Source organism: Pipistrellus hanaki, assembly GCF_964339955.1.
Source record: "Pipistrellus hanaki genome assembly, chromosome: 1".
NCBI classification, from domain to species: domain Eukaryota; kingdom Metazoa; phylum Chordata; class Mammalia; order Chiroptera; family Vespertilionidae; genus Pipistrellus; species Pipistrellus hanaki.
Window position 1 is genome coordinate 209,308,248 of NC_140503.1, and position 24,885 is coordinate 209,333,132.

The following is a 24,885-nucleotide window of genomic DNA, read 5'->3' on the forward strand; positions in this document are numbered from 1 at the left end:
GCTTTTTGTCCTCCATTTCTTTCGTTTGTGATCTATTTTGTTGTCGCATTTCGCAGTTACAGATGGGACGGGGTTTCAGGGTGGAGCCTGCAGCTTTGGCTTCCGTCAGCCTCGCCCTATGCGGGTCCTTCAGTGCTCGCTGCCAGCGCCTTTGAGAGAAAGGTGCCCTCGATTTTCGCCTGCTGCCAAACAGTCTATGCTCTCCCACAATGAGCCCGGTATTGGGGTTCAGTTCAGTTGGAAGTGGAGTTGGAGGTGGCGTTCACAGCAGTCTGGAGCCCCAGTCTCCTTCCCGTCAGGGCAATCCCGCGGCACAGCCGACCGTCCCTTCTCTGGGGGCAGTGTGTGCGCCTCCGGGACCTCCTTTCTCCGCTACCCCGGGGTTCCGACTTACAGCCCAGCTCCCTATGGCTGAGCCTGAGTCCCCGGGGTCTGGCCCATAACGGGGGTTCAGAGCAGTCAGGGGCCCAGCACAGTCGGAGTTTTATCTCCTTTCCGCTAGGGAACGCCCGCCAGGCACTCGGCCTCCCTCCTCTCCGGCTCCGTCCTCTTCGCGTGCGCCGCGTGTCTCCGTACCTTAGGCTTTTACAGCTCCTCCGTGCTTCCTTCTGGTTTTCTCCTTGCTTCTTGTTGTAGGATTTCCAGTCAGTCGACTTTCCTGTAGTTCTGGGTAATGTCCATTTTATATTTTAGTTGTATTTTATTAAAATTGTTGTGTGCGGCTGCGGCTAGTTGCCTACCCGAGCAGCCATCTTGGATTCTCTCTGAAAATGCCATTCTTTTCCATCATTCTTAATGGACTTGTGGCTGGTATGGAATTCAATGTTGGCAGACACTTCCTGTCAGCAAATGAAAGACCTGAACTGCATTCCACCCCCCGTTCTTGTTGAGAAGTCAGTCATTGCTCCTTTGGGTGTAATGGTTTGGTTTGGTTCCCCCCTCCAGCTGCTTTCATGCGTCTCTCTCTCTTTGCTCTGTAGTTCACTGCGCGGCAGGGGTGTGAGGAGAGAGGACCGCTTGTCTGCAAGTCCAGCAAGCAGTTCTCCGGGGAGACGAAGGGACGAGCCTTTGTTTCGAGGTGCAGCCTTTGCGGGTACACTGAGAAGCTGTAAGTGTTCTCCTGGCCAGCAAACCCATCCCCCACGCCGGAAACCTGCCATTGTGGCATGATCGGCCCAGGAATCCCTATGCCCTTCCCGTCGCCCTGTAAGTACAGAGAGCGGGCAGCTTAGATCACCCTGGTCAGGGAGAGCAACAACAGGCCAAATTAGTGCCATTAGTGCCAGCCAGACCAAGAGCCATGAAGCCCGGGAATAACAAACAACAACAACCCTCCGCCCCATTAGAGCCAGACAAATCCAAGGTGGAGGTGAACCTGACCAGCGTGCCAGCCCCACTAGACACTCACTTTGATGCACCAGCAGTGGGACACCTGAAAAGCTGGTGGATACTCTGATTGAGACGCCCCTGAAGTTCCCGCTACAGAAACCAGAAAATCCCTCAGCAAAGGCCCAGCATGTGCATTCGTGTTTTCGCCTTTACTTTTATTTTTTGATTTTTTAAGAACTTATTTCTGTTCAGTAGCCATTGACTTTTGCTTTTGTCCATTAATTTCTTCTCTGTTTTTCTTGATGTCTTTTCCTATCCTTTGAGTTAGGCTCAGTCCTGTCTTTCCACGTGCTCACTTTGGTCGGTCTGATTAGAAGCTATAAATGTTCTCTGAGCACTCTTGTAGTTGCGTCCCATTCAGCCAGACCTAGAGGAATGGTGGTCATTTCTAGAAGTTCTGTACTTTTGGATTATAGCAGAGGCTATAGATTTACCACATTTGTAATCAGATATTCTTGACTATATTTCTTTTCAAATTTTTTATTAGGATTTCCTTTGTGACATAAGTCACTTTTGATGCATGTTCTGTGGGCATTTGAAGAGAAGATACATTCTCTATTATCTACATGTCCTATCAATATGTAGTATGTGTATGTCTCTCTAAAAGCATGTATCTACACACACCCACCCACAGGATGCCCCTCACCATGCTCCAGGTCCGCTCTCTCCAGACTCGGAGGTGGCTTCACCTTCCCCGCTCTGCTAGGGAACGCCACGGCTGTGCTTGGTGAGCAGTTACTTCTATTTTGTCTCATCTGAGGACTGCGCCTTCTGCCTTGTCAGACATTCCGACATGGGGGCTTCGTTACGGACACTAGTATTTTCCTGAGATGTGTTTGCAGTGGTTACACCTGAACTTTCTCTCACTTTTACAGTGTGTCTCAGACAGCTCAACTGGGTTTTGCCTCATGACCCAATCTGAAATCTTCCCCTTTAATTGGTGAGTCAGGACTAGTTATATAAAACTGGCCAGTTTTATTAAAGAAAAATTTTGCATGGTTTATTTTCCACAGTCTTCCCTGGCATACTTCTTTATATATATATATTTTATTGAGTTTTTACAGAGAGGAAGAGAGAGGGATAGAGAGTTAGAAATATCAATGAGAGAGAAACATGGATCAGCTGCCTCTTGCACACCCCCCACTGGGGATGTGCCCGCAACCAAAGTAAATGCCCTTGACCAGAATCGAACCTGGGACCCTTCAGTCCACAGGCTGACGCTCTATCCACTGAGCCAAACTGGTTCTGGCTGCCCTGGCATGCTTCTAGCCCTACAGATTCACCTGGGTCGTGGCTAGCCAGGGCCCACGCAAGGATGCTCTGCCCACAGCGCGCAGTTCAGTCACGTTGCCACTGTGGTGATGGGCACCAGGCTTGGCCGCGTGGCCTCGTGCTCTGGCCAGGATGACCAGCTTCGCTTCGCCTTGTGTCATCGCTTGCAGAGTCTGTGTGTACCCAGCACGGACTCCCCACTTTCCATGGCAGGAGGGAGCTAGAGGGGATCGGCTCCACCATCTTCCTGCCTCAGGTGTGGACAGCCCCCAACCAAGAGCAGCTGCCAGGATGGCCGGGAGCAAGAAAGTGACACGTTACTTTATGTCATGACACACACACCTCCCACTAAACTGGATTCCTCCCGGGTGCGCTTGGACAGTGCCTGTCCTCGGGAGGGGAGCTGTACAGGGAGGGGAGCTGTACCGGGGAGGGGACCTGTACTGGGAGGGGAGCTGTACGGGGAGGGGAGCTGTACCGGGGAGGGGACCTGTACCGGGAGGGGAGCTGTACCGGGAGGGGAGCTGTACCGGGGGTGGGGGGGGGAGCTGTACGGGGGGGGGGGGGGGGGAGCTGTACCGGGGAGGGGAGCTGTACGGGGGGGGGGGGGGGGAGCTGTACGGGGGGGGGAGGGGGGAGCTGTACCCGGGGAGGGGAGCTGTACCGGGGAGGGGAGCTGTACGGGGGGGAGGGGAGCTGTACGGGGGGGGGAGGGGGGAGCTGTACCCGGGGAGGGGAGCTGTACGGGGGGGAGGGGAGCTGTACGGGGGTGGGGGTGGGGAGCTGTACCGGGGAGGGGACCTGTACCGGGAGGGGACCTGTACCGGGGAGGGGAGCTGTACCCGGGGAGGGGAGCTGTACCGGGAGGGGAGCTGTACGGGGAGGGGAGCTGTACGGGGGGGGGAGCTGTACGGGGAGGGGAGCTGTACCGGGGGGGTGGGGGTGGGGAGCTGTACGGGGGGGGGGGGGGGGGAGCTGTACCGGGAGGGGAACTATACCGGGAGGGGAGCTGTACGGGGAGGGGAGCTGTACCGGGAGGGGAGCTGTACCGGGGAGGGGGGAGCTGTACGGGGGGGGGGGGGGAGCTGTACCGGGAGGGGAGCTGTACCGGGGGGGGGGGGGGAGCTGTACCGTGGGGGGGGGGAGCTGTACGGGGGAGGGGAGCTGTACCGGGGAGGGGACCTGTACCGGGGAGGGGAACTGTACTGAGGAGGGAGCCGGAGTCGGTGCATGCTAGAGCAGCCGCTCCCAGGGCGCCTGGCGGAGGGGTGTTCCGGAGCTCTGTAGATGCCCCGCCCTCAACACCTTTCAAGGTGACGTGTAACAACAGAGAAGACCCAAAAGTCACATTTTAATGACATCACCCTGCACGACGCCCCTCCCCCCAATAAAACAGAAGACTCTGTTCCCCAGCCCCGCTCCTGGAGGGGACCCAGGCCTTCCTCCCTGCACAGCTGGCCCCTCCACAGGCCAGGCCATCTCCTCTCACGCAGTAAGAGCGCAGCCAAGTCTCTGGGGGTCTGTGCAGAGCTTCGCGAGGGAACCGCTCTCCCCAACCCCAGGAGGTGAGCTCCTCTCTCCAAGCAGCCTGGGCCCTGGCCTTCGGCTCAGTCACCTGACCCCCATCCTTGGAGGCACTGCGGGCACGGAATCACAGGCCGCTGCACAGAACCCCTTTAACACAGTCCAGGGCTGGTGAGGAGCCCCCGACGGCCAAGTCCTGGCCTCAGGGCCTGGGGGCACCTCTTTCACTGGAGGGCAGGGGCGTCTGGCGACCAGCAAAGACCCGCACACGCAGGGAGGCACCCACACGCAGGGAGGCACGCACACGCAGGGAGACAGACGCTCTGCACACACCGCGGAAGCAGACGGGCGGCTCTAACGCTGAGCCCTGGGCCAGGAGGGCCGGCCTGCCGCTTCCTGCGAGCACTGGAGGAGCTGATGCCCAGCCGTCTCCACCCTCCCCGTGGGCATGAAGAGCTTGAGCCCCCAACAAGGGGGTTTGGGACGCCACACCATCCTTGAGGGGCCTTTCCTTCAGGCCAGCTGTGGTGGAAAAACTGCAGACTCACGGGCACGCTAAGCTGCGTCAGACCTGTTTATTGCCATCCCAGCGAGGACGAGCACGGAGCCAGCTCCTGGCGTGGGGAGGGCTCTGCGCCGGCGGCGGCCCCGCAGCAGCTCCTCCTCGCGGCTCCGCAGTTAGCTCAGGCAGCCCTGCAACACACGCCCGTCAGTCCTGCTCGGAGGCAGCGCTTACCTTTCCCCGCGCGAGAGGGCCGGGGCGGACTCTGGGTGCTCACACGTCTTCTTTACTTCGTGGCCTGCAGTACTCTCGGGGCACACTGCCCTCTGGTGGCTCTCTGTGCTCCCCCTCGCACAGGCGCTCCTAACCACCCACCCCGCGCTCTGGGGAACCAACAGGGCTCCGGCCTCACAGCACAGCCCCAGCTGCGGTTCCGGTTCCCACGGGCGCCAGGACAGGGCGCTGAGACAGGCTCTCCGGCGGGCCCGGAGCTGCCCAGGCCTCCCCGAGGGATGCGGTCACCGTCAGTGCGCTCCGAGGCTCATGCCCCTGCGGCGTGCTTTCAGAGTGTGAGTGGACAGCTCTGAGGGAAGCCCGGGGAGTGGGCAGGGGCCAAGCAGGAGCCCACCCGTCCAAGGAGAGAACGTCACGGGGAAATGCTAACCGCAGCTGCTGCGGAAAGCCTCCAAAGCAGCAGCAGCAGCCTTCCCGCGAACGCGGCAATGAGCAGCGAGTGAGGGGAGTGGCAGGCGTCGTTCTGAGGCTGGCCTGTGAGACACTCATCGCGAGCCCAGCGGCCAGCACGGCCCGGGCAGCTGGGCGCCTGCCCTCCGCCCTCCCTCTGGGTCAGAGCAGATCCACGCACAGCAGAGGTGAGGGGTCAGCTGGCTCCACAGCACCACCGCCTGCTCCACACCACGTGCCAGCCCGAGGCAGGAGGCGTCGGAAACGAAAAGCCAGCTCTGGCGCGGTGAAGCATTTTCCTAACACAGCACACTGAAAGCCCACACAGTGCCTGCCGAGGCCGGGACGCTCACCGCTCTCCTGAAGAGCCTGTGGAAGCAGCCTTCCTTCTGCAGCTTCTTGGGGTAGCGTTTGCCTTCCTGACGGAGGGCCTGAGCTTCCCGGGCTTCCCGGTCTTCCCTGTCGTTGATGTCCTGGAAGCATCCCGACTCGATCATCTGCATCGAGAAGGCAGGGCAGAGCAGCGGGTGGACAACGGGTCAGCCGGCCCCCATTTCTACTGGCCCTGCCTCCTGGCCTCTTCTTGGGTAACCTGCCCCCCCTCCGCCCCGCGGTGCCTCCAGCCCAGCTTAGGCCAAGGGGCTCAGGGCCGGGAGCCCCCTCGGACCCAAATGACCACCTCTGCCCGCCACCTGTGAAGGGCCCAGGGACAGCGGCCGTGGATAATTCTACCTCTCACCCTCACAGGTGTGTGTGTGTGACAGCTGAGGAGATGCCGTCACACACACACACACATCCCGGCACCCTGACAAGCAGTACCTCATTCTGCCAGGGGATGGGGACACAGCCCGTGACAAGCTGGCTGTAGAAGGTGGTGTCGGTGGCGTCCAGGTAGATGCCTCTCACCGTGGAGAACTGGTCGATATCCATGACGTCCTTACAATAAACCGCTTTCGGCTGCGCACGGAGAACAAGGAGGTGCAGGCCGTGAGGCACTGGGTACTGGGTCTCCCTCACCACTAAGTCACATGCACGTGGAGGGCGGCCTGACCTCTTCCTCCGGTCCTGATCTGCGGAGCCTCTCATGGGAGCAGTCTGACCCTTCCCTGAACGCTGTCATTAACCTGAGGACACTGGCATTAACTGAGGACACTGGCATTAACCTGAGGACACTGGCATTAACTGAGGACACTGGCATTAACTGAGGACACTGGCATTAACTGAGGACACTGTCCGGCCAGGGCTCTTGCCCACACACCTGAGATGCATGCCTCCCTTTCGGCAGTGGACAATGGGTTACAGGCAGGCCAGGGGAAGAGGGTGGTCAGGTGCTCCCTGTCCCCGTCAGAGCTCATCTAGGTCCCAGCCGAGGGAGGCTGGTCTGCAGACCCTCCTCAGGGCCAGGGGCCGGACTGCTGTCCTCAGGGTCAGGGGCCGGGAGCAGGCGGGACATGTCAGTGCGGCCGCCTGCCTGGTGGGGAGTGAGGGAGAGTGCACAGCGGCCTGGCCTACTGAAGGCAAGGGGCGCCCTGCAGCTCCCAGCACGCACACCACAGTGAGGACCACTGGGTCCTGTCCCGAGGCCACCACAAGGGGAGACATACCAGGGGAAGGCTGGCGGAGCTGGGCCCCAGCCCAAGGCCAGAGCCTGTACTGATCCCCACTTAAGTGCCAGTGCCTGACACATGGCCATCAGACTGCTGTCGCCTGGCCCCACAGTCCGCTGGGGGAACTCAAGGGAACTCCCAGAACTGCCCAGACCTCTGGCCTATGTGTCCTAGGCCACACCCGTCACCTCCCCCCTCAGACAGCACTGTTGCCGGCCTTTCCTGTGCAGGCCCCGGGGCCCCAGGCCTGGTGGAAAGAAGGCTCGAGGGACCAGCCAGCGGCCCATCGGAAGTCTCTGTCTGGGGCTTTGCTCCGGCTGTAACTGCCTCACTGCTGACGTGCGCAGCCTGGAGCCAGTGCCGTTCTCCCTGTGCCGACACCACAGCATGTCACCAACATGCAACCAGACCCATTTCCGGGGAAGAAACACTGGTGTAAGACACATGGGTACAACCCGAGTCCCGGACTGTCACGCTATCACACCCTGTTGGGCCACCTCACATCTGGCCCATCGTCTGTGCTGTGTGCCTACCCAGCACTGACACGTGCCCACGCCTTCCCCCCATGCACTGAGGTGACCACCGCCGGGCCCCCCGTGTGCAGCCAGGACTCTGAGACACACGCTGGCCGGCACTGCCATCAGAAGGGGCCGCTGCCCAGGAGGTGCGAGGACACACTGGTCGGGCTCAGCTCTGATGGCCCACAGCAAACACCAGGCCCCCCAGCCATGAGGACAGGCCTGGGCAGTGGGGGCCGGGGAGGGAGGAGGAACCAGATGTTAGGGGGCCTGAGCGGAAGCCACACCCACTGGCTGCACCAGGTGACCTGGAGCTGCTGGAGAGAGGCCCGCCTTTGCTGGGAGCCCTGCTGGTGGGCACAGGGTACTCACGTCAGGGCAGAACGGGGGCTCTAACATGTGCACTTCCAGCCTCTTGAAGTTAATGTTCTGGAACACGGGATGCTTCCGCACGCCAGCAGCTCCGTCACCCATGCAGCCCAGGCGCTCCTTGTGGTTCTTGGTGAGCAGCTGGAAGCAGAAATGGAGTCAGAAGCTCCTGGGGAGAAAGGAACGCAGGGCAGCTCCACGGCCAGAACCACGGAATGGGGCGAGCACCACCTCCGAGCAGAGGCCCTCAGGGTGCAGTGCCCGCCCGCCTCATTAATTCAGATTTGACCAATTAGACAAGTGAGGCTTCAAACAGTTAAACTACAGGTTCCCTTTGAGCTGTCAATAAATAAAGAGTTGGCTAAGTAAATCCCTAAGTAAAACAATAAACTTTCTAAAAGAAATAGCACCATTCAGCATTCCGAGGAACCACTTACCGCTCAGTCACATTAGAAACACTCACAGCTGCTCTGTTCAGGAAGGGGGTCGCTGGCTCAGCTGGAGAAGACTTAGCAAGCCCCGTTCAGAAATCACACCACTTACAGTCAGCGGGAAGGATCTCTTCCAGGGCTGCCCACCCACGTTTGTAATGATCACAGTTCAGGAGGCCGTCCTCCACAATCGACCAAGAAGGTCTGGCTGGGCTCACGCACCACGGGACAGACTGGAGCGTGAGCACACACGGCCCCCCCGCTGCCTGGGCTGCTGACCCGCACGGCTGCGGGAGCACAGCGGCCGGGGTCAGCGGCCCTGCTGCGCCTGCACTAGCAGCGGGGTGAAGAGCCTGAGGAAGCACAGGAACCTCCATCTTGTGTAAAAATCACTGTTTGAAACTCTGCTTTGTTAGGTAGGCCCTAGTCCTGTAAACTGTCACTTTAAGAGTCTCTTATTCTATAAAATTACTTTGTTTTTAGTTCAAATATTAGAAAAAGATAAACTTAACTGTCTGACCTTGCAAGCTAGCCATCCAATGCACTAGACAAGTCATTGGCAAACTGTGGCTAGCAAGCCACATGCAGCCTGAAAGCCGCAGTTTGCCGCTCTACTGACTGAGTTTGCTGACCACTGTAATAGACTGATGTAGGCTAATACTGATAGTAACTCCCATGTTCGTATTCCAAGCACTAACTCATTATATATTCAAGGTTACACTGTCTGTAACAATAACTCACACAGAGTCCTTCTGTGAAATCTGCAAAGAGGCTCGAAAAGTGTAAATACGGGAGACTTCCTCTATTTTGGGGCTCAGATTTGGAAGAGACACCTCAGGACTCCTAATTATTTGGGTCATTAAGGCGTCTTGAAGGAGGGGTATGTATGGGAGGGGGGGCAATGTTAAAATATGTACACAGATAATAATTGAATTAAAAAATGGGGGGGGGGAAATAAAATAAATAAATAAATAAAATAATAATTTTTAAAAAAAAGGCATCTTGTATCTCACTTGTAATTGTTTTACGATACAACCCGGACGGACACCAGGGCCCTGAGGGCCTAAGTGGCACTGGTCACCTGGCCCCTCCAGAAAGGTTTGCTGACCCCTGGCCAGATTCACCTGCTTCTCCGGAAATAAACCCAATTTCCAGGCAGAGGCCAGAGGGCATTCTGGCTCCAGCCTACCTGCTATTTATTTATTTATTTATTTATTACTTTTTCTTCCCCTTTCACTATAGCCACGTTTCTGGCTGTTTCAGCCTGCCAGGAGCCCGTGAGGCCTGAGGCAGGCTCCATTTCTCACTCAGCTTCCCACATCCCTGCAGCCACCGAGGGCAGCAGCACTCGAAGTATTTGTGAGTGCACGGACAGCAGCTTGGCCGGAAGCTGACTAAACTCTGTCAGTCCAAGGGAGCAGCTGGAAGAAAGGCCCGAGCCCACCGCCAGTGCCAGGCACTAGCACTGCCACCCGCCCCGGACACACGGAGAAGGAACCGGAAACGGATACTGCCGGCACCATCACCCCCTGAGCTACTGACACCCTTCAGTAACAGCTGCCTGCTGGAGATGCCAACACCCCCAGAACCTGCCCCCCACCCCGTCCCACCAGCCACTCCCCCAGGTCACGCCCTCCCCTGCTGCCTCCTCCCTGTGGCCCGTCTTTCTAACCGGAGGCAGCACTGTGACTCCGCAGCTGTGGCTTCTGTACAGGAGCGTGACCCACAATGGGGCCTCGGCCTCCCGCCTCCTTTCAACCACGTGGCCCCCCTCCCTCACCTCCTCAGCTCCCTCCCACCCGGCGGCTGGGGACCTCCGAGACCAGCAGCCACAGGCCGTGCAGAGCTCGCCGTGAGGAGCTCCCACTGCGCATCCACACACCAGCTTCACGTCTCCGGCGCCCTCTGCCCCACACTCCGCCTCTCCTGCCCCTCCTCTGGGTGCAACCAGTCAGTGTCCAGCTTCTCCCCTCCTGGCAGGGTGGACTTCACATCAAACCCTGTAGGCGCCACCTCCCTCTACGCTGGAATCTGACCAGGCCTGGCTGGCCCCTCCGTCCTCCTCGCGGTCTCTTCCCGGCACGGCCGCCCATGGAGCCCTGTGACGGCTTCCCCGTCAGTGGGCACTGTGCCTCGCTGTGCGAGTGACAGCCCACAGCCCCCGGCCCACCCCCACTCCTGCGGCAGAATGAGCCTGGGCCGGGGCCGGGCCCGGGAGGACAGGCCCACGGGAGGTGCACACGTCCTCGCACACGGGAAGGAGGGAAGGAGGGAAGGAGGGAAGGAGGGAAGGAGTGCACTCGGAGCGTCTACGTCCTGGCTTTGGGAGGGGCAGAGAGCCCCTTCCAACCCTCGGTGGCGGCCGTGGACACAGAGTGAGCGAAAGGGCCTGCCCAGCCGGAGCACAGGGGCAAACTGCCTGCGCCGGTCCGGCTCCGCAGCGACCGCAGCCCCACAGGCCCGACCAGCACGCGCTGAAGGACAGCGACGTGGGCGAGGGGACAGGCGCTGCCTGAAGGTCCTGCTCAGGTTAGTTCCACGTGCTGTGCTCTGGGGGGGGGCACAGCGGCCCCTCTGAGAGGCAGCCCTCCCCTCGGCTCCCCTCGGCTCTGCGCGGTCAGAACCCACCACGTCATTGCTCCCGGCGGCATCCAGAAGGTTCCCTCCTGCCTGGCTCGGGAGGAAGGCCTGGTATTGGCCTCCAGCACCGGAGGACCTCGGGGGCCCTCCCGAGCCAGGGCCTGGCTCACTGGACACGGACGCCCTCGGGGCGGCCATGGCCGCGGGAGGGAGAAGCTCACGCCCCCGGAGCCCACCCACCATCCTGCAGACGGACTCAGCGTCCTCCGAGAAGCTGGGCGAGTACTCCTCCGTGTCCTCCTGCACCCGCCGCTCCACCTCCTGCCGCCTGACCTTCTCCCGGAACCGCCTGAAGGGGGAGTGCCCCTGGATCATCTCGTAGAGCAGGCAGCCCAGCCCCCACCAGTCCGGGCTGAAGGTGTAGGCCTCGTTATTGATCACCTCCGGAGCTGCGTGGCAAATACAGCAAAGGCAAATTAAACTGTAGCTCTAAATTTCCCAGCAATTAATTCCAAACAACACACTGTAAAGGTAACATGTCTCAACATGCATGAACCTACAAGCATGTTAAGCGAAAGAACCGGAGCAAAAGGCTGCGTAGCGTGTGACTATTTCTAAGAAGCAGGCAGACTCGCCAAGGGCCTGGGGACGGAAAGCAGCTTCATGGCTGCAGGCTGGGGGGGGGGGGGAGAGACACAGGAGCTGCCGGGATGGCACGGGTTCTGCTGAGGGGACAGAACTATCTGGATTGAGACAGTGGTGGGTGCCCAGCGCTGTGACGCCCGAGACCACGCATGTGCACTCGAGACCGCGGGCTTTATGTGGCGAAAGACCTTCCAATGCAGCTGGCCCGGAGGCTGTACTCTCGGAGCGGGAAACAGCCCCAGCAGAGGAGCTACCGGGAAGGGGCTCCCTCCAAACACAGAGCCACAGCCCTGGGGTCCTGGCCGTGGCCATCTACCCTCATCTATCAGGTCCCCGCGGCAGCTGACGGCAGAGCAGCAGCCAGGGGAGTCACCGCAGGCTCCACAGAGGCCCTCGGGGCCCTCCGGCCCGTGAGAGGCCACCCTGGGGTCCGGCTGGCACCCGGCCGGAGCTGCGAGGTCACTGCTCCGGAGCTGACCGAGGCAGGGCCCGCGCACGCAGGCTGCGGAATGGCCAGGGACAGGTCCCCGAGGGGACTGCGAGGCCGCATGCACCGGGTGTGGCAGCGGCAGTGAGATGGGCTGTCCGGTCCCGACCTGCCTCCATGGAGCCCGAGCCGGCCCTGGGCCTCAGTCCCACCTAGGAGAGGAGCGGATGGGAGGCCTCCTCACTCCCACGCCGCCGGCACCACTTCAAACGCCACCTGTGCCTCAGGCAGAACGGACTCCAGGTGCGTTCGCATTTGAGTGTCTGTGTCCTGAGGACTCGGGCACCTAGACAGAAAGGGCAAGGCTCGCTGAAGGGGGCCTCTACGTACCCATGTAGCCGACTGTTCCGACTCTTCCTCGAACTGTCTGCCCTTCCGGGATCTCCAAGGCTAACCCGAGATCTGAAATCCGGATATGTCCTGCGTGTGTTTAAACACATGACACCGATCACAGGGGGGCGTGCTGACGCTTCCACACCTACAGAACGGAAAAGCATCTACACATGGCGAGGCACAGCGGTCCCCACGGCAGACTCTCCGCCTCTGCTCAAAGGCCACCGGGCGTGCAGCTCCACTAGGCGGGGCATTAGTGTCCGCCTGGCTCGGGGCGGGAAGCCGTTTGACCATCGACACCAGCTGACCAGCTCCCCAGGCACGGAATCGTTTCAGACCAGTCTACACAGCACTCGAGACAGGAAGGGGACCTCGGACTGAGGCTGCACCACATCACAAATCCCATCATGCGCTGGGCGCGAGCCCACCCAGGAGGCAGGAGGGGCAGGGGGTAGAGCAGATGCTGGACCGGAGGCCTGGGTGAGAGTCCCAGCTCTGCCACATTTCAGCTCGTCTGAGTTTCCTCCTCCCAAACAGACAGATCCCTCGGCAATTTGGTTTTCTATATTTTATGTTTAAGCAGAGTTCACGCATGTTGCAAAATTTTAAGTTCCCCTGTCTCATTTTTCTTTTAAAAGGTGATTCTTTTAAACTGAGAAGGGAACAGTAAACCTACTGGAAGCACTGCACGTTGGAGGCACGGCCTGGGGCGGGTGGGGACACAGGCACACTCACACTGGTTGAGCACTGTCCCGTGCAGCAAGGGTCCCTGGGTCGATGCCCAGTGAGGGCACATGCTGGGATGGGGCTCCGTCCCCAAGAGGCGGTGTGTAGGGAGCAGCTGACCGATGCTTCTCTCTCTCTCTCTTCTTCTCCTACTCCCTGCCTCTCTCTGTTCAAAAGCAAACAAAACCACCAGCTCCACACCCGGGAGGGATGTGGCAGAACTGCACGTGGCCTGGCCTTCGGCCTAGCACCCGCTCTGATGGCCCCCCACCCCCATCCCACCCCCTGGAGACAAGGCCGGAGGTCTGTGTGCGGGGAGCGGCCTCTGCTGCATGTTAAACAGCCAAGTGAGGAGACGGCATGAGGACGCTGAAGCCATCAGGGCCTGTGCCTCCGCACGGAAGGAGGACGCACAGGGGCGGAGAGGGAAGGCCCATGTGAACCAGGGTGAATATTCTCTTCAAAGAAAGAGGTGGGGCACGTTTTCTCCGCCCACTCAGCAGGCCGGGAAGAATGGCCACAGAGCAACGGGGCGCGCCGCCACGTGGGTCTCGCGTGCGGCTCTCCACACGGGAACAGGCCCTGGGGAGCAGGGGACTCAGGTCTCGGCATGCAAGGGGGCCTGGAACATGACCACAGCAGAGAGCACATCCACTGGCACCTGCTGGCCAGGCGGGCAACGACTCCGAAGGATGGACACACAGCAGTGCTAGAACGCACCAGTTCCTCACGAGAGCAGAAAGCGAGCCCTCTGGCCGTGAAAACCAGGGGACTCACAGCCCATGTCTCACCTGACTTCCCTGAGCAAAAGGTGAACAAATGCAGATGACGCAGAGTTCCCTCTCACAGGGACCGCGGCAGCGACGCACAAACGGAGCGATGGCGTCAGCGTGCCGTCGCTGAGTCCCGGTTATGACATCGAGACGCTGACCGTTAAGCCGTCAGAGGAAAGGCTGCTGACCAACAGCCAGCCCCACGAGCTGCTCCTGACACTCCCACAGGCTCCCGCGTGGCAGACCCACGTGGCCATGTGCACGGCTGCCCCAGGCCGCCTGCCCTGCAAGGAGGGCCACCCGCGAGCAGTGTGCCCACGCTGAGGGATACAGCAAGATGCGGGCCATGAGCAAGACAAGGACAGAGCTCGTCCTCACTGAGTGTAGCGAGCCTGCTGCCCGCCTACCCCGGGAGGCAGGCCCCCGTGCCATCCCGGCGCCTCGGGCTCCCGCTGTCTGCCGTGTCTGCGGCCGCACGCAGGGTCCGCACTGACTGCCCCGTCCCTCTCGGCGGAGCCTGTGCTCCGGGGAGGCGCACTCACCGTGGTCGTCCAGGAGGATGTTCTCGGGCTTTAGGTCTCTGCGAGGAAGAAGCGACAGGAAGCTCGGTTAGGAGGAAGCTGACCCTGTGCCCAACAGCAGCTGCAGCCACAGCCACGCGGGCTCTGCGCCCGACAAGCAAGACGACCCTGAGAGTGAGCACAGCGCCCGCAGCAGAGGCCCAGTGACCCAGGAATTGAGTGGGCAAATGCTCAGAAGGAACTTGTGGCCAACGGGAGGGGGTGAGACCCTGGGATGTCAGGAGAGAGGGTGAGGCTGGCAGGCCTCCCAGGGAGCGGGCGCAGGCGAGACCACCAGGGGGAGACGAGAGACGCTGCAGCAGCTGCAGGATGGGCTGCTTTCCCTCCGACGGAGCACATTGCTGACACTAGCCAGTGCAACTCATTTCGTTCTCTTTACTGAATTCTAAGAGGCAGAAACAGCCAAGTGCGTGTGACTGTGAGGCACGTAAGCGGCCATGGGCTGGCAGCCCCAGGCCGCAGCACTGCTCCACGCCGCAGATGTCGGAAATGGTTCAGACTCGACGTCAGGGGCACTGCCCACGTCTGACCAACCGCACGGAGAGCTGCTCACAGAGACGAGACGCCGCCTCTGAGGCCACAGTGTAAGCGGCTGCCCCTAGGGAGCCCGGGCCCCGGGGGGGAGGCCCGCTCACCTGTACACGATGCGCTCCCTCTGCAGGTCCTCCAGGCCGCAGCACAGCTCCGCCGCGTAGAACACCGCCCTCGGCTCCTCGATGCCGGGGCCGCCCAGGTTGTAGATGTGGTACTTCAAGTCCCCGCCGTTCATGATGGTGAGCACCAAGCACAGGCTGTCTTTGGTTTCGTACGAGTAGCATAAGCTCACCTGGAGGCGGCAGGATCACAGGAACAACGGACACCGGCTCGGCCTGGCCCGCACCCACAGCTAACCGCACTCCACGAGCTCCACGCCCTGCGCCAGCGCGCCGCTCCTGAACTGGAGAGAACTTGCCCCCCCCCCCCCCCCCGGGGTAGGTGGGTGACACTACTTCACAGACACTGGATCATCATCCCAGGCTACCCTCACCCTGAAGCGCCCCACCCTCACCCGCCCCCACAGCGCCCGGAGGTCTCCCAACACTTGTGGGCAGCCAGCGGGGGGCGCTAACTGCATGGCTGTGACCACGCAGACACAGGTACTCCTCATGCTTTGTCATATGCTCATGAAACCCATTTTGCCTGGTCAAGGTTTTCACCTACGTTCCTATTGGTTTGTATGTCATTCACACACACTCACACACACACACACACACACACACACACACGTACACGTGCTGCCGGGGCCGTGCTGGACTGCACTGAATTCATTTCATCGCTGCATCAATCCGGGCAGAGCTGATGCCTTCGCACCAGCGAGTTTCCCAACCCACGGACCCCGTGGCTGGGGCTTGTCATTTTCTTTCCTTTTTGAAGTGTTCTCTCAACACAATGTTGAAACTTTTTAAAGTGGTTTTTTAGCAAGAGAAACACCGATCCGCTGTCCCACTTATCCAGACCCACTGTGCTTGTGGTATGTGCCCTGACTGGGGGTCAAACTGCACCTGGACATATGAGGCAAATGCTCCAGCAACTGAGCTGCCGGCCAGGCTTCTGTCATTTCTGAACTAGCGTTTTATCGGTCTCAGTTTTTGCCTAGATCTCGCTGTTTTTTGATGCTGTCATAAGTGGTGTCATAAACAGAGGGGAGGAGCACCTGGCCGGTGCAAGCTTGCAGAGGGAAGTCACTGCCAGGCCAGGCGTGGTGGGAGCAGCGGCTGTTCCAGGCAGGCTCCCCACTGTCTTACGTTTATTAAGAATTGAATAAGGAAAGAGAGGGCTGTTACTAAAGCAAAGCTGTTCCCGACACCTACGGTATGCCTCTTATCAGCACAAGATGGCAACCGCACACACACTCAACCAAGCAATTCCCACGGCTGGAAGGAAGGGGCTTTGAGGCAGGTCGTTAAGAAAAGTGCTGGTTACCTGGGATCCTCAGGGAGGACGAGAGGGGGAACTCCCTACAGATCTCCTGGGCTCTCTCAGGGTGCGGGAGACGAGGGGAGGTACTTACTACAAATCTACTTTGCACTTTTTCTAAGAGTCTTTTCTCATTTATGGCCATGGCTTCACCATTCCGCCTCTTTATTCTTTTCTTTTCTAGCTTTTTGCAGGCATACATCTTCCCCGTAGCTCTCACTTGACAGGCATAAACCTGGTGTTAAAAGAAAGGAAGAGGTGTGCACGGAGCTGAGCTCCCAGGCTATGGAGAGGCGTCTTCTGTGAGAAGCCTCTGGAAGAGAGCGACAGCTGGCGAGCCGCCCCTTCCTCCCTCAGCGACCTCGTCCACGGCAGGGCGCGGGGGCAATCATGTGAACAGACATGCTCTAAAGCCCAGGGCAATGGACAGATGGGACTTGTTCATACGTGATCATGGTGCTGGTTAACATGTCTCCCTCCTTTTTGGTACAAAAGCAAAAGTTTTAGAAACTAGATTCTTGACTTTTATACATTTACTATATTTAGTTTTAAGTGATATTTACATATTATTTAATTTTATATTATGAACATAGCAAAGCAAGCCCCCACGTACCAGTCCCCAGGCTCTGGACTATCAGCCTATGACTCCTACCCACACACACATACACACACACAAACCCCCACAATCCATGCACAACTGCTCCACAACCACACACACACACACACACACACACACACACACACCAAACAAGGCTTACTTATAATTTTACCCATCAATAAAATAAACCTTATGATAAAACATAAAGTTCACAGTGGAAAATATTTGAAGTATTCAAAAGGACAATGATTAAAAACTCACCTGAAATCCCAAGAAAACTACCATGAATGTTTCTGGCTAGCTCCCAGCCCCTCCGTACACGCACCTGTAAGAACATGGACCTTGTCCCGCCCGCCCTGGCTGACATGTTCCTACTGAACTCCTAAAGCCCGTGTGCCTGTGACAAGAACGTCACTCTTCTGTGCACACAGACCCATGCGCTTGAAGCTCCCTCTCCTCTTCCCCTGACAAAACCCGAGCTCTGGCCTGGACGTCATGAAAGGAAGGGCGGGAGGAAGTGAAGAGGTGTCCGCACGGGACAGATTCCCACAGCGATGTCCATCAGGAGGGTGCACACACCAGCACTTGGTTGGATCATGCAAACGTTCTAAAAGGTCTGAGACTGCCCTGCCGGCGAGGCGCGGTTGGTTGGGGATCATCCCCAACTCCAAAAGGCAACATGCAGGGGCTGCGGGCTCGATCCGGGTGGGGACCGTGCAGGAGGCAGCCGATCCACGTTTCGCTCTACACAGATGTTTCCCTCTTCCTTCTCCCTTCCTCTCTCTTTTAAGAGTCAATTTTAAAAGTATTTTTAAAAATAGTAACTACTGAACCAAAGGTCTGGAGCCCTGAACCAGGTGCAGCACCGCTGCCTCTCGCGGCGATGGCTGCGCGGACCACGTTCCCGCCGTCCCAGCGGATCCCCGGGGGTCACTCAGGTCAGCTTTCCAGTGGTGGGAGAGGAATGCCGCGGCCGTGGCTGTGGCTGTCACGGGGAGCTGGGGGGATGTGTGCGTTAAACACGGCGGCAGGGTGAGCCCTGGCAGCATCCCCTTTCCGTCCTCCGGCTCCCCGCGCTGGGCCTTCCACACGCCTCACGGAACATGCTCAGTCACCTCGGCACACGTGCACGTGCGTCTGTCCACCCACCACGGTGGCTCTGCCTGGCACAGCCATCACGTTTAAAACCCATCTCTCCTGCATTTGTGGGCAGTTTCCCCTGGATTTTCCTAAATGTCCACGTTCTTTAACACCTTTTGCTGGAAGTGGAAGATGAATGTATGTGCAAACCGAGTTGAGCTGAATAAGCACATACAAGAACATGCTTTTGTCCTAATGAACTTTTCGACTAGCCATAAATTATGGAAGTATAGTCACAAAAAACCCACAACAGACACAGAACTGTCCGCCCTGGCCGGGAGCTCAGTTGATTCGAGTGTCGTCCCGATACACGAAAAGTTGTGGGTCTGATCTCTAGCCAGGGCACATACAAAAAATAATCAATGAATGCATCAAGTACATGGAACAAATCGATGTTTCTCTCTCTTCCTTCTCTCTCTCTCTAAAAAAAAAAAAGTCAACAAATTAAAAAAAAGAAACAGAACAATTTTTCAATCAGGACAGACAGAACTTACACACTGGACATGGGAATCAGTGTCTTTATGAAGTGAAAGGTAAAAACAAAAGATAATGATTTTTTCCCAAAAACAACTTCCTGATTTTTTTTTTTTTTTAAATATGTTTTTATTGACTTCAGAGAGAGGAAGAGAAAGGGAGAGAGGGACAGTAACATTAATGAGGAGAGAGAAAGACTGATGGGCTGCCTCCTGCCTATTTCCTATTGGGATGGAGCCCACAACGCAGGCATGTGCCCTGACCTGGAATCAAACCATGATCTCCTGGTTCATGGTCGATACTCAACCACTGAGCCACACTGGCTGGGCACTTCCTAACTTTGTTAAAAGCTTTTACCAAAGTACCTTTTGCACCAAGTTCAACCTTAATGCTTGTGCTTGGCTAAAATTATGCCCTGATAGCTGGTATGGAAGTCAGTGTGTGAGTTCAATGGATGGCGACCTGCAGCAAGTGCCTCTCCAATACCTCGCTGGCTAGCATGGCTCCCATTGGTCACATGACACTTACCTCTCCAAATCCACCTTTTCCTAGAACTCTGTAATGTCTAAATGTTTTCTTTGTTACTGGCCGCCTAAGTAACAAAAAGAAAGTTTCAGGTCTCACGTCACATTGTTATTTTAAAGCAGAACAGCCTACCTCGCTGGTGTCCTAGGCTTAGTTATGGCACTTCACTGGTCCAGGGGAGGGTAGGAAGTCTGTAACTGGGGACTGTGGCCCTCCAGGGGACAGCTCTCAGCCGCACTCAGCAACAAGCACACGAAACCTTTTTCATTGAAAACACTGATGACAGATGCAGAATGGTCCAGTTATCTTTAGTCGTGAAAGACAAGTCTGCACTAGCCCCCATGTGAAGTATTATTATTCTCAGGCATCCCCCTCAGGCCAGTCAGAAAGCTGCTGAGGAAAAGGACGGGTCTACAGCACGCTATCCTTTAAAAAACCGGACATCTTGAAAAATATGTCTGAACTAGAACTGGAAAAGTGGTCAGTCTATCTATATATATAAAAGGCTAAGCAAAAACCTAAGCTACTGGCCAACCGGCCGGTAGGTATGACGCACACTGACCACCAGGGGGCAGATGCTTAACGCAGGAGCTGCTGAGCAACACAACTTTGCAGAGTGTCCTCATGGGATGTCAGACTGCCGGTTTCCACCCGATCCCCACAGGCCAGGCTGAGGAACCCCACCTGCTGGAGGGACCCCGCTCACTCTGCAGACACAGGGGCAGGACCATGGAGGTTGGCTCCAAGGTGTGCCCAGCCCATTTCGCCCAGTCCCACCCCACTGGCCACCTTCTAATTAATTTTCTTTCAATGTGCATGAATCTGTGCACCAGGCCTCTAGTCAATAATAACTGCAGCCCTGGCCAGTGTCACTCAGTGGTTAGAATGTTGGCCTAAGCACTGAAGTGTCGAGGGTTCGATTCCCAGTCAAGGGCATGTACCTGGGTTGTAGGTTTGATCCCCAGCCCCGGTTGGGGTGTGTTCGGGAGGCAACCAACCAATGTACCTCTCTCACATCAATGTTTCTCTCCCTCCCCCCCTCTCTCCCTCTCTCTCTCTCTCTCTCTCTCTCCCTCCCCCCCCCCACCCCCAACTTCCAATCTCTCTAGAAATCAGTGGAAAGAATAACCTCACTCTTCAGGTGGGATTGAAAGTAAAAATAACAGCAGCCGTAATAATAACACTAGTGGCAGCTAAGACTTTGTGAGCACCCACTCTGCACTCAGGACTAGGAAGGCTAAGCATTTCACACATCCCTCAGGCGACCTGGGCATCTAGAAGTGTGGGCCATGAGCACCTCGGGGAGCACAGCCAGGACCTGGAGCCAAAGGCTCAGTCACTTGCCCGAGGCCATAAAGCCACAGGAGGCCGCACAGCCTGAGACCTTACATCGTATGTCTGTGACCCTAGGACAGACTTTATTTTCTACCTGCTGCACCCAAGTGGGCTGACAACCATTTAAAAAAGACAGAACAGCTGAAACCGGTGTGGCTCAGTGGATAGAGCGTCGGCCTGCGGACCAAAAGGTCCCAGGTTCGATTCCGGTCAAGGGCATGTACCTTGGTTGCGGGCACATCCCCAGTAGGGGGTGTGCAGGAGGCAGCTGATTGATGTTTCTCTTGCATCGATGTTTCTAACTCTCTATCCCTCTCTCTTCCTCTCTGTAAAAAAAAAAAAAAATATATATATATATATATATATATATATATATATATATATATATATTGTAAAAATAAATAAATAAAAAATAAAAACAAAAAAGACAGAACAGAGTCAACTGAATGAGGAAAAACTAATAACACACATTAATAATTTCTGTACAGAAATACCATATGAAGGCCAACATTTCCAAGAGTATTTTGACAGATAGAAAGGTATACATCAATCAGGGTGATGATGAGAAGTTACCATTGTTTTCACTGAATCTTAAGAGAGAACATACCTTTCCAGCCATTTCCACTGTAAAAATCGAGAAAAATATGGGCTTTCTTGGTATTCTTCAAATGGTTTTCCACTTAAAAAGTGATGGACAACTCTAGAAAAAGATTGCATGCAATTATACACCCGTGTTTCATTACACCATGGAAGCAGCTGTGTTAGTGCACCTAGGAGCCCTGGACACGGGCAGGTCCGTCTCACACACACACACACACACGCTATTCAGTACTGAACTCGAAGTCACAGGCATCCACAACAGGCTCCAATGTGTCCGTGAGAATATGGAGGGAAGAATTCAAAGGAGATGAAATCAATTTACCCTCCCAGTCAGAGGTTCTCTTTATGTATATGGACATCAGAGAAACAAATACTTTATAAAAACAATCTGTCAGTAAAAGGACAATAATTTAAAGCATATTCAAAGTGTGTGTGCACGCATAGGCCTGTGTATTTTAGGAGGGGATATAAACATTTTATAAATACAATGGAGGAATGTCTGACTGATAATAGTCACAAGGCAGAAAATGTTAATACGTGACACAACCGTTTTTGACACTGGGAATAAAGCACTCAATAAGTGACTTTGTGCTGCACATTTTCTCAGGGTTTCTGCCATGGCCATGCTGCTAGGTTTATTTATAACTGCTTTAGAAGTGTGAGAGTCTTCTGGGGAGTGGTAAGGGGTGGAAGGCAGCCGGATGCTGGAGGGAACACGCCTCGGAGGTGCCCGTGGCTCCGAGGCTGGGGAGCTGGGCAGCACAGCTGCACTCAGTGACGGGAGCCCATCCCCACAGGGCGTTCCAGACGACGGTGGGTGTCGGTGGCTTATGACTTTTAAAAAGCATAACTACATAAGCAAAAGCTCTCCGTCCGCCACGCTTCAGAGCGGGCCGGTGTGAACCTGAGAGGAAAGGCGTGAACGGCTGCCACGCTCACTCTTAGAGCTGACACCGCCCCGGGGCTCCGGCCGCCCGCGCGTCCTGGCACACAGGGCCTGCTCCCGGGGGCGCTCACAGCCACGCTTAGAGTCAGTGGAGGACTCTGACTCAGCTTCAGCTACACCGTCTTTATCAAGGTATTTAAGAATTTCCATGAAAAGTACAACACAAACAGTAGCTTATGCTACAGGGTGAGGCAAAGCAGGCTGACCGTTTCCACGTGGAGAATAACACAGGAACTAGTGAAGAACAGCACAAGGCCGGACTCTGGTCCGCACTCCAGCTGGAAGCCACTCTCCCTCGCCCTGCGTCACGTGGTGTACCTCACAGTCCATACAAGTCAGCGGTGACCACCAACCTACCGGCACTGCTCAGTTTCACTGCCTAACACCCCACCTCAGAACAGTGAGCTGCTGCTGGGCTCTAGGCTGGGAAACAAGGCCGCCGCACACATTGTAAGCAATTACGACATTTAAAACTCACAGTGCTGGCCGTATTTCCAGTGGCTATTGTCAGTCTGTGTACCAGGAGGATCTTGGGTTCGATTCCCAGTTAAGGGCACGTGCCTAGATTGCAGGTTCGATCCTGGCCCTAGTCTAGGTGTGTGCAGAAGGCAACCAATCGGCATCTCTCATACTGATGTTTCTGTTTCCCTTCCTCTCTCTCTAAAGTCATTTAAAACAAAACAAAACAAAACGTTTTGTATAACTCTCTCATCCTGGACACAAGCACAGAGCAGAGGGCCAGGAGTCCGGAGGGGTGCTCCTGCCCGGCTCCGCCAGGACCGCCTCGGTGGGTCCCCGGGCGAGGGTGATGGCTGCTCCCCAGCCCGTCCCCGTGAAAGTGCATTTCAGTTTCGACAGAACGCGGTAAGAACATGCCTCCCGCCGAGAAGCCTGCAGCGCCGGGCAGCGGGCACGGCCCTCACCTGACACATTCCTTGAACAGCTCCTTGGAGGGGATCTCCTTCAGCTGCAGCCTGCACGCTCTCACGATGCGAGCAGAAATCCGGGGCAAAGGGGCTGCCGAGGTCTTCACAGCACAAACCAAAGACACGACGGTTAGTGATCTCCCCACCTACAGTCCTGAGCAAACCTAACGCCTACTGTAAAAACAGAAACACCAACTGCGTGAGGTAAGCCTGGTACCACCGTCACTCTGCCCAGCCTCACCTCCCAGGGTCAGCATGTCACCTCTCCCCGGGACATCGAACAGGGTGGGAGCTGAGTCTCCAGAGATACTGCGCCCCACGGACAGCATCACTCACACGACAGCCCAAGGTGGGCGCGACCCAGTGTCCGTGGGTCAACAAGATGTGGTCCACCATTCAAAGGGGTATTATCCGGCCTTAACATGGACGGGAATTCTGCCACCTGCCACACGAACGGCCCCGAGGACAACATGCCCAGTGAAATACGCCGTCGGGGAAGGGCAAGCTCTGCGCCTCCACGTGTATGCCGTCCCGACAGCGTCAAGTTCGTGAAAGACAACAAGAAGAGCGGGGGGCCTTGGGCTGGGGAGGGGGCATGAGGGGCTGTTGGTCACCGGGGACAGAGTTTACTTCTGCATGATGAAAATGTTCTGGAGAGGATGATGGTGACCACTGTACAATGGGAATGGACTTAATGCCAAATTTTATACATTTTTTATCACAATTAGAATGCAAACACACACACACAAATGCTCAGAAATACACACACTTTTCCCTCATACAAATGGAATAAAAACTATACACAGATGTTCCTCAACTTATGATGAGATTATGTCCCACCAAACCCATCCCGAATTCAGAATATCATCGGCCAAGCCTACCTAACACCCAGCTCAGCCACAATGACCTGAACCATGCTCAGAGCACTTACATCAGCCCACACCTGGCAGCTGTCCTCCACCACCTTCCCTCTCTCCTCACAGAGGAGTCAGGGGGGATTTTGTAGACATGATGGGACACAAAAAATCTCCAGAAAATGCTGACAACATAGCACACTGCAGAACAGAGGTGGGGAACCCTTTTTCTGCCCAGGGCCATTTGGATATTTATAACATCACGAGAGGCCTGGTGCACCAATTCATGCATGGGTGGGGTCCGGCAGCCCGCTCCCCCTTACCCCCCACATCGGGCCAGGCCGGCTGGGGGGAGGGGCCCCAGGAGATTGGCTGGCCAGCCCTGCCCTCAATAGGGGTGGGGAGAGCTGATGGGCGGGGCCAGCCGGAGGGGAGCGGGGAGTGGGGGCTGGAGAAGACTCACTGAGCCGGAGCTGAGCACAGGCCCAGGCTGCCGGGGCGGGCGGCCTCAGCCAGGAGCAGAAACCCCCGAAGGCTCTGCGAACGCCCTGAGCTCCCGTGGCCGGGCAGACTCAGAGCTGGGGGCTCCGGCACATTAGACACAGCCAGCCCTCGCCTGTCTGCTGGCCAAACCCTTTGCGTCCAGAACTGAGTTCCCCTTCTTTTCTTGGGCCCTGACAGCGAAGCGGCCAATTGGAAGATCTCACTTGAAAGTTATAGGGAACATGTCCACCTCAGAGACTTCCTTTGGAGTTCTACGGCTCTAACTCGCATGTTGGAGTGCTCGATCCATTTGGCATTATGCTGTGTGTGTGGTGTGAGGTAAGGGCCACCTGCATTCTTTTGCATGTGGACGTCCAGCTGTCCCAGCAGTCTGTTGAAAGATGACTCTTTCCCCAGAGTGCTCGTAAGCTGTTGTAAGTTGTGGGAAGCCACCTGTTGTCCTCACTATCAGAGAAGCGTAAACAAGGAGCCCGGAACGCTGGGGAACCTTGAGCCCTGGCAAGGGCCAGAGCTATGCACCGATTGTTTAGTCCAGACAATGGGGGCTCAAGCAACTTCCTGACCAAAGAGTCTCAGAGTAAATCTTCCTAATATTTACTGACCTTT

The 24,885-nt window shown here is 56.7% G+C and overlaps 2 protein-coding genes across 12 annotated transcripts in view; one reads left to right on the top strand and one right to left on the bottom strand.

Annotated features, from left to right (window-relative positions):
• The window catches only part of LRPAP1 (LDL receptor related protein associated protein 1), a 229,491-nt gene extending 215,530 nt beyond the window's left edge, over positions 1-13,961 (top strand). The window contains exon 9 of the mRNA XM_084865078.1: positions 13,949-13,961. The gene's annotated coding sequence lies outside the window, so the exon portion shown is untranslated. The remainder of the gene's footprint in view (positions 1-13,948) is intronic.
• GRK4 (G protein-coupled receptor kinase 4) overlaps positions 3,868-24,885 on the bottom strand; it is a 37,708-nt gene continuing 16,690 nt past the window's right edge. For 2 of the 11 annotated variants that reach the window (XM_084862157.1, XM_084862158.1), the window contains 12 exons: positions 22,919-23,022; positions 21,057-21,149; positions 19,118-19,181; positions 16,472-16,612; positions 15,057-15,247; positions 14,383-14,420; positions 12,339-12,428; positions 11,117-11,325; positions 7,869-8,006; positions 6,191-6,328; positions 5,725-5,868; positions 3,895-4,878 (listed from right to left, as the gene is read on the bottom strand). In XM_084862157.1, the coding sequence (XP_084718283.1) occupies positions 4,864-4,878; positions 5,725-5,868; positions 6,191-6,328; positions 7,869-8,006; positions 11,117-11,325; positions 12,339-12,428; positions 14,383-14,420; positions 15,057-15,247; positions 16,472-16,612; positions 19,118-19,181; positions 21,057-21,149; positions 22,919-23,022 (1,365 nt within the window). In that variant the 3' untranslated portion in view covers positions 3,895-4,863. Of the gene's footprint in view, positions 4,879-5,724; positions 5,869-6,190; positions 6,329-7,868; positions 8,007-11,116; positions 11,326-12,338; positions 12,429-14,382; positions 14,421-15,056; positions 15,248-16,471; positions 16,613-17,236; positions 17,301-19,117; positions 19,182-19,246; positions 19,362-21,056; positions 21,150-22,918; positions 23,023-24,885 lie in introns of those variants that run through there. The other 9 variants (XM_084862156.1, XM_084862160.1, XM_084862153.1 and 6 more) reach the window with 9 other exon arrangements.